We start from the raw sequence: 12,196 nt of genomic DNA, 5'->3' as shown, positions 1-12,196 counted from the left end.
ATATATAGTATTTACACATTTAATAATAATATTTAATATATTGTGTAATGTTTTCATTAAGCTTTCTGTAACATTAGGATTAGCAGTTGAGGAGAGAAAATCAAACTCGTTTGTTCGAGGAGACAATAAAACAAAATCGTTAAGACAAACACAGTGACAGTTACATTTCTGTTGCTGCTGGATGACACGCTCTGAGCTCATCCTAAAAATCTGACTCTTCTTTAAAACCTGCTACAAATTTGCCAGTATAATCAGTGATGGCTAAGCAAAACAAGCTTAATTTGAGTTCAGGAGTATGCGGTGAACCACAATGCAGTATTTGTTTGTGTGTGTGGTGTTAAATCAAGCCAACGTGAATGAATGAGAGCCAGAAAGCTTTATTTTTTGTGTATATGTATGGTTGTGTGAAATGGGAAGAAACAGATGTAAGTGTGTGTGGGTGTTTCGCTAATCGAATGCATGGCTGGGACCACTGGAACAAGTATCTCTGAGACTTATTAAATGCAAGGCCATGAAATCCGCAAACAGGGTGTAGTGGACTCTGTTCTGACCAGGCAGGACTACTAAAGGGGTACTCGATACTCAAGTTGATCTGTGATTTAAAGACTCCCTTTAGTCTGATAAAATCCTAGCACAGCACAGCTCGCACAATAAAGTAACGTTTATGGAATAGTTCACCAAAACATAAAAATAAATTATCACAAGCATCATTTATGACATTTCAAACCTTTTTTTAAGGAACCGGCAGAAAATGTGTATTGGTTCGAATGGGCCTTTCAGTGAACTTACTATGCTAAATAAAACTATAGTTTGTATTTTTTTGTTAACAAAAGTAATTATGTTGTGTCCCAAATGACGCACTATACACTACGCACTTATAATACTATGTACTCCGTACTGTACTGCATGCAGTGTCCAACATACTTTGTTTTTCAGTTAAATAAAGTGCATTATCTGGGTATTTGAAGTGCACTTTTTGTTGCACTTTTACTCACACTATTTATATTACAAAATAGCATAGAATAGTGCATAAGTACATAAAATGGGACGCACCTCTAGTTTTAGTTCTGATTAACCCAGATCACTGTTTTTGTTGTATGGAAAAGAGCAGCTCTGACATTCTGCAAAATATCTCCTTTTGTATTCCACGGAAAAAAGAAAGACATAGTGGTTATGGTCACTGTATCCTTGCATAATATGGAAAAGTACAGTGTTAACATTCTTCAAAAACCTATTTTTGTGTTCCGCAGGAAGACAGACCAAATAGTGCAAGTAAAAGATTACAGAATTACACATTTTTTCAAATGTTTTTTGGTAAACATCAACTACCCTAAAAGCAATTGCCACTTAAACAAAAGTACAGTTCCCAGGCTCCCACTTCCTGACACTTTGAGAGATTAACAGGAGATATTTTATCGTTTCATCCAGGAACACACTGAATTTTCAGAGACAAGACTTTTTATGGAGTCCCCCAAGGCTCTATACTGGGTTTTATTAACATAACACTACAGAGACTTAGACAGAAAGACAAGACGTCTGCTACAGCGAGCAGTGAAGGGCCTTCAAGTGGAGCACAAGTGCTGATGAAAGAAGGAAAAGCGTGATTGGGCAAGGAGAGAGAGGAAGAAAAAGAAAAAAGCTACTTTCTTACTTTACTAAATCGCTCATCTTTATCATACTGCCTCATCAATCTAACATGGCAAAGATGGAACTGACTGAAAAAAATGGCAGATTGGAAAAGCAGAAAGAACGATGAGGAGAAAGAGAAAAGGGGGAGAGGGGCCTATGCAGCATAATTAGCCCGAGCTGCTTGGTTACCTTCCAAACACAGCAAAGGATACTCTGAGCAGGAGAAGAGGCGGGGACAGAGAAAGAGAAACAGAGGGAGAGAGATATGAAGAGGATGACTGCATTCCACACACACTTGAAGCTCAGTCTCCCTAGGAGACGCAGGATAGCAGCATGACAGTGCAACATCTACACTAGAGCACGACTGTACGATTATATGTGCCACGCTGAGAGTGTGTGTGAGCCAGAGAGAAAGCAAAGTAAGTTTGTGACTTAGCAGAAAGAGAGAAGTAACAGCAGGAGAAGAGCAAAGTAAAAGATATCAAGAGGAACCAGAAAGAGACTGTGGGAGTGACAGGAGAGATGCGCATGGGGATGAAGTGGGTTTGTCGGAGGAGTTGAGCCGTGCCGCTCATACACACACGCACACACACACACTTGCAAAAGCTCAGGACTCCCAAGGAAGGAGGAGAGGATGAAGAAACACTCGGCCCGAGTGGCCCCTCTCAGCTCCTATAGCGCCCAGGTGCTCACCTGCCCCATCTCTGAAGGTAAAAGGCAATGTTTGTGTGGTTATGATTACGCTTATAATTAACTTTTTTAATGAAAATTATAGAAGTTTTCTTATTTAGATAGCTAAACTAGTGTGTGTTTGAGCACAGATGTTAGGAAGATGATGTAAGAAAGTGAAAAAAATAGACATAGAAATGTGTTGAGTGTGTGTTTATGTGTGTGTGCAGAGCCGGCCCGACCTAATAAGCGATGTAATCGGTTGCGTAGAGGCCTGTGGCCACCAGGGGGCCCAATTACAAACATAATTAGTCTAGTAATTATAATTAACTTTTTTAATGAAAATTATAGAAGTTTTCTTATTTAGATAGCTAAACTAGTGTGTGTTTGAGCACAGATGTTAGGAAGATGATGTAAGAAAGTGAAAAAAATAGACATAGAAATGTGTTGAGTGTGTGTTTATGTGTGTGTGCAGAGCCGGCCGACCTAATAAGCGATGTAATCGGTTGCGTAGAGGCCTGTGGCCACCAGGGGGCCCATATCAGGGTTCAGATACTACTCCGTAATAATAACTTCGATAAAGTTTCAGTCGCTTGTGTTAACGTTTGAAAATGAAAAGGCAGCACTATAAAACTGGTGCTGACTGCAGAGAAGTGGATAAGGGTAATTGATAGATTTTGAAAACGTATTGTTGAAATGGCGGTTTGCATCGTGCTGCGAGCGCTTTGAAGATGCGCTTTGTCAGTGTGACAGTAATGAAAATGAACGGTATTGTTATCTTGGGCACTTCAGAATACGCTAATAATCCTAGATATCTTACTATCCGAATGGTTTAGATTTTTAGAACGTACATGATCTTATTTTCTATCGACCAGTTAAGTTTTACACCATGGCGTGTTTGCTGCGTAAAAGTTCGCTCTGACAAGACGGGAGATGGCTCTTTAAGAACAGCAGAAATACAGCCGTTACCATGGTTACCCCTGCCTTCTGACACCTTCTGAAATTTAATCTCACTAAATTTCCATACATTTTTCTGAAAGCAATGGTTAATAAAATAGTTAACCTCAAAAGTGCTCAATAAGTAAATATATCTTCATATTTACGTATGTATTGAAATATAAATACTGAGTAGATACTAATACTACTAATTCTAATGACTTTTTTACAACATAGTTAACTAAAATTTAAAATATTTAAAAAACATTTTTGTTACTTGAAATAAAATAAATGTTAACTGAAATAAAATACTTAAACTGTTTCATTTTAGCTAGTTGACAGCAACATTTCCCATTTTTATTTAGTGAATCTTGATGTTCTAAAATAACACTAAAATTGAAATAAAATGTAATAACTATATAGACATTTAAAATAACAAAACTAATAAAAACAACAAAAACAAACAATGACATTACTAAAACTTTAACTAAAATGAAAATGACAGCAAAAAATTTAAAAAATAATTCAAAATATTAACAAAAAAATAGTACCTGAATGATACTAAAATAACATTGCTTTACAGTAAGGTGTCAGTGTAAGATATGTACGATGGGGGGCCCTCTTTTGAAAATATGTGTGTTAGTTTCTAGAAGTTTGTGTGTTTGCAACCAAGCAGAAAAGGAGCCGTAATCTCACCTCAGCAGTTTATATCACACTTTCAATATTAAATTACATTTTATTTAATGATGTACTGTTTGTTTATTTTAGTACGATGCCGGTTTCATGGTGCTGTTGTGTTTTTCTGAGTCTTTCAGGAGTAACACTTTACAATTTGTTAACTCATTTGCTTAATAATCTTTGTCAATGTTAGTTAATAAAAGTACAATTGTTCATTGTTCATGCTAGTTCACAGTGCATGAACTAATGTTAACAAATACAACTTTAAATTTTAAAAATGTATTAGTAGATGTTAAACATAAAATTAACTAAGCATTTATTAGTTAATTAAATTTAGCATTTAATTAACTAATAAATGCTGTAGAATTATTGATCATTGTTAGATCATGTTAACTTAAGTAGTTAACTAATGTCAACAAATGAAATATTTTTGTAAAGTGTTAAACCTTCATAAATACCTGTATATACAAAGGTAAAAGAAGGCACATTAGCCAGCACTGCTAATTAGTTTTCAGTGTTTATTTTCATTATTTCATGTTTTGTTTTGATATGGGGTGACAGAATTTACATTTTGACAGATTTATTTTTGGGGTTATTTTAAAAGTACAAATATATAACAAGGTCATAAACTGATAAAATAATAATTATTTTAAATAAATAGTTTTGGCATCACTGCTTGACATAACATGTCGACAACCAAACAGCTCATCATATTACCAGTTCCTCCTTCAAATGTCTTGTTGTAAAATTATGCTTATGAATCTTGCTGCTGTAAAATAACAATAGCATTTTGTGCCGCGCTGTGAAAATATGTAGGGGCGGTAAACCAGGGATTTACCGTTGATGTGACATTTCTGTGCCTCCACATCTTGGACCTGCGGTTCCCTGGTGTTGTTGGTTTCTGCAGGTTGTTAAGCTAGCCAGCCAAGCTATCCGCAGGATATAAAAAGTCTGTCAGTGTGGGTGCACACTGTGGGAGCCCTTTTTTCACTATAAAATATGTCTAAAAAGTTGTCAGGTAGGTTTTTTATTTTACCTTTAAAAAGGACATCATGTGAGTTGAGTTGTGGTTTAGTTGCAACTGGGTCAAAAACATCTGGAATTGCTCAACATCAGACAGGACAGAGGTGCTCATATTTGAAGTATGTCTTGGAGTCACAATTTCATAACTTTTTGCTTATAACTCTTGATGTTATAAGGACTGTGTATTTTTACAATGCAAGGTTGAGTAAGACTGCAGTATCTTTGTTCTATAAAATAATAGTATTTTTATAACTGATTCATATATAAATATTATACATACATTTCATATTTATTGAGGTTATTTCTCACACCATAGGACAAAAAAAATTGAAGGGGTTCAATTAAAGTGATGGTAAAACTGTATACACTTAAATGAATATACTATATATATATATTATCTAGATGTTTCTGATGCATAATTCATTTCAAAATAAAAAAATTCAATTCAGAATCCATTTTTTAATATTTAGGTGTTTGTTAGCTGTAGTTCATTCCTGATTAAAGTTCTATTGGGGTCCCTGTGGCCATGTTCATGTTTGTTTAGTGTGAACATTGGCTTGTATTATTAGAACATCAGGTAGCTTTGTGGTTAAGTTATTTAATAAAGCATTGAGGTGAAATGAGATTTATTAAAGCAGGTTTGTGGCTACTCACTGGGCAGAATATTGGTGTTGTAGGATCTCATTTAGGCTCTTTAAACATCTTTGAATTTACGTACCTTTTTGTCTGAAAGGTGAAAGGCATATGAAGTATGAATATGAACGATCAATAATGCAAAATGAGGTCTGTGTCTTGTTTACTGTTCCCTGAAGTATCCTTCATGCCTTTCTATAATGCTATCAATTAAAATACCTTTATTTTCAAAAGCCAACAAGACAACTACATGGAAACTACAAGAACAACATACCATCATTTTGAATATTATAACTTTATAAAGTTAGAATCGAATCAGACATTGGCGCACTGTTGAGCATAAAGAGGTCAATGGCATATGAAAAAAGCTAAAAATCCTTATGTATATTATTATTTATATAATCTTTATGTGTATTATTCTAAAACTTTTGTTGAATTTAATGACTCTTAAAATGTCAAATATTTTGTTTATATCTTGAATATGTGAGTGTACAATATTCCTATAGACTTAACACGTAATATGCACATACATGACGTTACCATTTTCTGAAATTTGCACATTTGTGATAACGCTATCATTTTTAAAAACTTGAAACCTGAACCTGAAACCTGTTTTCAAAAGTGTCAGTTATCAGGCCCCCAAAACACCATTGTCCTGTAAATGAATGGCCAAATCACATCAAAAGTGTTCAGTTTTTAGTTGAAAACACATCATGCCTTGTTATAAAAAATGTCAAATTATATATTTTAAAGGGGTCATATGATGCTTTTTTAAAGATCATTATTTTGTGTATTTGGTGTAACAGAATATGTTGACATGCTTTAATGTTCAAAAAACACATTATTTTTCAAATACTGTACATTATTGTAGGTCCTCTATGCCCCGCCTCTCTCAAACGCTTCGTTTTCTACAAAGTCCCTCCTTTATCATATGACCCCTTTAAGAGACTCATAGAGCTTGACACACATCAAGAGAGTCTTTGGGGGTTTTATTTCCTGTTTTATGTCTGTTTTTTTGCATGCCTTTGCATGTTGCACCACATGTGATTTGGTGGACATATGTTTGGCAATAGTACAATGCAAATCAATAAAAGTTTAAAATAATAATAATAGTAAAATAAAATAATATGCAAAACATTTCTTTTCTAGAATTTAATTTTTAATTAATTTAAAAGTTTTTTTCCCTTCATTATGATATCAGTACATCTTGCCATATGAAATGTGTATTCAAATTATTGTATTGAATCACGTTTTTTTGTGTTTTTTTTTAACACATTATGCCATTGACCTAAACACATTAACCATAAAACACTCAAAAAATTATTACAAAGAAACCACAAGTAACACATTGAATTAAACATGACATTTTGAAGTAGAAAGACTAAAATGGTATATTCTTGTACAACATACTCCAGTAATCTTTGTTATATTTACAGCTTCAAAACATAATTTTCATCATAAAGTCTTTTCCCCTGTATTTCAGTCAGGGTGAGATCCATGGCTTGATAGCAGGATCCCAACAACAAAGTGGTGTGTGTGTGTGTGTGTGTGTGTGTGTGTGTGTGTGTGTAGACGTGCTTGCTGACCCAGCACACTATGCTAGTGACCATGGGCCAGCGCATGTCATCTTTTATTCCTGGCCTAGTGTAAATTGATCACTCTGAGTCTACAGCATAACGGATCTTGGCTTTGTGATACTAGCGCCCTTCCCCTCTGTTCAATCTCCCATCACCCCCATCTATCTTCAGCATACTGAGGTGTAATGTTGTCAGTACAGTTTCTTTGAAGGAGGTCATGACTGATGACAGACAGGATGTATTCTGATTGGCAGATTTTTTTTTTTGATGGGCGCCTTGTGGTGTCGAGTTTCTATGTATATCCCATTATATCTGAATGGTCTCTGTGCTTCTCCATGACCCCGTGGAGCTATTTTTGACAGAGGCTTGTCTGTGCAACGTAGGCAGATTTCAAACACTGTCCAGCTTTAGTGCTTCACCTGCAGGTAACTGACACTCACAGCTACTGATCGATACATCCGTGCGTACCACAGAGAAACATCAGGGGCAGTCGCACAAGGAAGTGTTGGTGAATTTCTCATGAATAAAACCCGTCAACAAAGCACATAATTAGCATTTCCTAACCCTGTCTAAAAATAGCCAGTAATACTGTGTTCCAATATTTGACCAAATAAAAGACAGGGACAGAATGTTTTTGTTCTACCGCAGGTACGAACAGAAAGAAAGTAGAGCAAAGTTAAAGTATATTTGCGTTTCTTGCAGTAAATAGTGCTTGCAAAGCAACTAAGGAATAGTATTCATTCACAGTTCAGTAGATGAGGCTGGCAGTTGTTTTTGTCTTGGAATACTGAATATTCTGTTAACCTGATAGGCGATTTGCCGACCTTAAAGATGTCAAGTTTGTTTTTAAATGTTTTACACCTAAAGGCATGTTTAATGTGATGTAAACTCAAGTGAGGACTCACATTAGTAGTTCTCTTTATATATAAAAAGGTGCTGGTGCTCAAATGTTTCCAGGAATTCCCTCAGTTTGTTGCTGTTGTTGTGGCAGTCAACAGCAGTACAGCTTAACCCTGTGCTCAGTTTTATTTTCAGCAATATTCAAAAAGTTTCTGGTTATTTAATTCACTTGCTCTTTTTACTCGGTTTTAACATGGGCTCATTCAGTTTCAAACTAAAGCCCAAAGTATACTTTGTGTTTGTATGCATACGCTAGCCTATGCATACAGTCAAAAGTGCATCCTTTCAAAGTATACTCCATTTGATAGCGTGCACGAACACAGGCAGTCAACACTAGAAAGCTTCATCTTAGTCCTGTGTCTGCAATATTTTTCTCCAGAAGTTATGAGCGTTAAAAATATATTTGTACTCTTTTAAACTAAAGCTGTGTCTCTCTCATAACTCAGTGTTGTGGAACAACTGATTTGTGCAAAACAAATTCAATGTGCATGTGCGACCTGGACGTGCAAAGCATGCACAGTTACAAAAACCAGGTGGTACAGTACACTAGTACTATTCTGGTGAAATTTGCATCACATGCACTGTACGCGGACCCTCATGTAAAACCGAAGTAAAGGCTTAAGAAGTTTTCTGGGTCTGTCCAAATATCCACACTTGCGGTCTTGGAGAGCGTGCATTCAACAGGAAATAAGTGCGCAAGACTGACCCGGGTCTTAAAAATGCCAAAGCGCAGATCACATCATGCATCATGTTCTGGAAATAAATTCCCACAATGTTGCAGAAACCTTTCCAGTGTAAATTAAATATTATAATAATTAGATGTTACATTTAATTTGGTAGTAAAACCCAGTGCGTGTGTGTGTGTTTCAAAAGGACACAGGTTCAAATCTGAACATTATACATTTTCATAATAATGCACTTTAAGGTCATGAATTTAGCTAACATGTATATGTATATAGACGCACTTTTATCATCCCATGACTAGAATATGTACGCTAAACACAGTTGGAGCTGCAGAACAGTGTGCAGAATAAAAAATAATTTCATAATCCAATTTTATTACCTGGGATGTAATGAGACAAGGAAGTATATTGTGTGCTGTAATGGTGCAATACTGATCTGTGTGTTGCAGGAGAGGACGGCACAGAATCACATGCAGAGACTCCAGTCAGTGAAACAAGTGGAGATGGCACTGCATATCAGACCTGCGTCAACACAGTGCTCAAGGTGCTGGGCGGTTTGCTGGTGGTGCTGTGTGTCTCCTCGTGCTGGGTGGGCATCACACAAGTGGTCCAGCTCACATTCAAATCCTTTTCCTGTCCCTTTTTCATCACATGGTTCAGCACCAACTGGAACATTCTCTTCTTCCCCCTCTACTATTCTGGGCACATGGCCACTACCAGAGAAAAACAGACGCCCATTCAGAAATTCAGGTAAAGTTAGAATGAATGAATCTGGTGGATTATGATGTCATGTGAAAAGCAGAACTTTGTGTAGGAAATACAATAACAGCAAACTTGTAAAAATGAAACATTTACTTTTTTTTTTTCTTTAGCTGACACTTTCATCCAATGCAATGTACTGTACACCTATTACAGTTTCCCTAAAGCAGGAAAGTGGCCCTCCACTGCACAACAGTTTAGCTCTAATCTGAAATACAGTGGGGAAAAAAGGTATTTAGTCAGCCACCAATTGTGCAAGTTCTCCCACTTAAAAAGATGAGAGAGGCCTGTAATTTTCATCATAGGTATACCTCAACTACAAGTTAGATTTTCCAGGTTTGATTGGGGAGCTAAACTCTGCAGGATAGTAGTCGCCCATTCCTGCATTAGAGCAAGAGTACAGTACAAACGGTTCAGTCAAATTCATGAGCGACTCATTCAGAATGGTTTTGTGAACTAGAGCAACCAATTCATCTATTAGACAAACTGAACATTGCTACTTTTCTCATGAATGTAACAAGGAGATTTGTGAGTTTTAGAGAAAAATGTATACATTTTTTGTTTATTCCACACACAAGTATATTGTATGTCTATATAAAAGCACCTAGCCATAAGGACCACTATTATAATTAAATTGTCTTTTTGGATCCTTTTTTAAGGAGCTTTTAGTCTCCATTTAATTGCAATTGTATAAAAAAAAGGTGACAAGTAAAAAAGAGTGACAAGTGGCAATTCATTACAAGGATTAGTTCCAACTCAATCTCATGAAAAAGCTTCTTTTTTTTACATGTTGGTGATTTTATATGAATTTCATATGAATCAAATGTACAATTTTTAGGAAAAGAAAAAACTAGACTAATCTTGAAGGTCCACCGCTAAAGCTAACCATCAGGGGAGGTTTACCATAACCATACGAAAATTGTTTCGTAACCATATGAACATTTATGAATGAGATTATACGAATGCATATAATTTTGCCACCAATTCGTCAAGTAGTCACAAACTGCCATTAGATTGTGTTGAACAATTCTAGTGTCTTTCACACTAAAGCTTTTGGCATGGACCTGGAGTTAGGTTCATTTGTACTTAACTTAATATTTCAAATTGGCATGTTACGATTGGTTACAAAACACCTGAGAACCAGCGTTTGCCATCACTGACATCAAATCTGGTTTGAACCTTTAACTAGCCCACAGATAACCCCTTGCAGAGTTCAAATCTGCAACCTTTTGGTTACCAAACTAAACCTTCAGTTTCTAGGCTAAGCCACTAGTAGGCTACAGTGCTTCATTATCAAAGTAAGCAAACAACAAAAACCTTTATTGCTTCTTATTTCACTGTGTAGGGAATGTAGTCGGTTGTTTGGGGAGGACGGAATGTCTCTGATGGTGTTTCTGAAGAGAACGGCGCCTTTCTCCATCTTGTGGACGCTTACTAACTACCTGTACCTGTTAGCACTGAGAAAACTAACCGCTACAGACGTCTCAGCACTCTACTGCTGCCACAAGGCCTTTGTCTTCCTCTTGTCGTGGATTGTCCTCAAGGATCGTTTCATGGGTGTGCGGGTAGGTAGAATATAACCCTGATTATTACTCAACTAGTTGCATAATTTCTTGTGCATTTACTTTTTAGGGGTTCAAGCATCAAAACCATTTTAGGTAAAGTTTAGGCATGGTGTAGGATTAAGGGATCTAAAAGAATAAGACATTAACATGTGCTTTATAAGTACTAACAAACAGCCAAAATGCTTGTAATATGCATGCTAATAAGCAACTAGTAAATACTGGGAATTGGTCCCTAAATTAAAGTGTTGCCAAAACTTACTTTTTTGAACTTGTCATTCAGATAGTGTGTCCAGTTTTCATTCAGTTTGCTTCATATCTAGACACACTCAAAACAAAAAGTTATAATTGGTTTGTATTTTGTGAATGCACATGCATTGTCTTTGTATATGAGGTACAATAAAACAATGCAAGTATACATGTCAAATTTCATTAATTTTTAATGTTAAAGATTTGCTGCTTTGATCAGGGAATTTTAAAATGGCACATTAAAACAATTAAGCAGGACCTTCTTTTTCAAATTTTGCCATTTTAATTATGTTATTCACACATGTGCTTGGACCCCAAAAATTGATTGCTGTTGTACATTATTTGGTAAGAAGCCATTTAATTAGCAGGATAATGTATAGTCAGCTGGTACTTATAACAAAATAAACCCTCTGGGTTATTTGAAACCTTTCTGGGGGCCTGATCACACTGCCAGGGCTAATTTTGTGACTGACTGGCTGATATAACAATATCCTTAACATTTACTCACAGGCATTAACATGAATGAATCTCCGTGGAAACAGTTACAGTGTGTGAAATGAAATGAGTGCAATGCTAAAATGAGTTACATAAAAAGCACAACCTGTTGATGTATCAAATGATTCATGAAATTGGATGTAAACAGCAGCTTGATGGTTCTATAGAAGGAACAAGGGTTGCAGCACTCAATTTTAACAGAAAACAGTTACGAATGGAGAGTCAATGATAATTTATTCTCGTTCAGGTATAAAAAACAAACAAACATAAAAAAAGCTGTTATTACACTCTAAAAAATGCTGGGTTGTTTCAACCCAATGTTGGGTCAAATATGGACTAACCCAACTGTTGGGTTAAAAAGCTCATTTAAAAATGTAACCAAAATTTAACCCAACAGTTGGGT

General features: G+C 35.9%; 1 protein-coding gene across 1 annotated transcript in view; it reads left to right on the top strand.

The window, feature by feature from the left end:
- The window catches only part of LOC107559881 (solute carrier family 35 member F4-like), a 34,487-nt gene that overhangs the window by 10,608 nt on the left and 11,683 nt on the right, over positions 1-12,196 (top strand). The window contains exons 2-3 of the mRNA XM_016243900.1: positions 9,178-9,478; positions 10,833-11,052. Of these exons, the coding sequence (XP_016099386.1) occupies positions 9,178-9,478; positions 10,833-11,052 (521 nt within the window). The remainder of the gene's footprint in view (positions 1-9,177; positions 9,479-10,832; positions 11,053-12,196) is intronic.

The sequence above is a fragment of the Sinocyclocheilus grahami genome, unplaced genomic scaffold (genome assembly GCF_001515645.1).
Source record: "Sinocyclocheilus grahami isolate Dianchi unplaced genomic scaffold, SAMN03320097.WGS_v1.1 scaffold704.1, whole genome shotgun sequence".
In the NCBI taxonomy this organism is placed as follows: domain Eukaryota; kingdom Metazoa; phylum Chordata; class Actinopteri; order Cypriniformes; family Cyprinidae; genus Sinocyclocheilus; species Sinocyclocheilus grahami.
The sequence above is the reverse complement of the archived record's forward strand: the minus strand, read 5'-3'. Positions and strand labels throughout refer to the sequence as shown.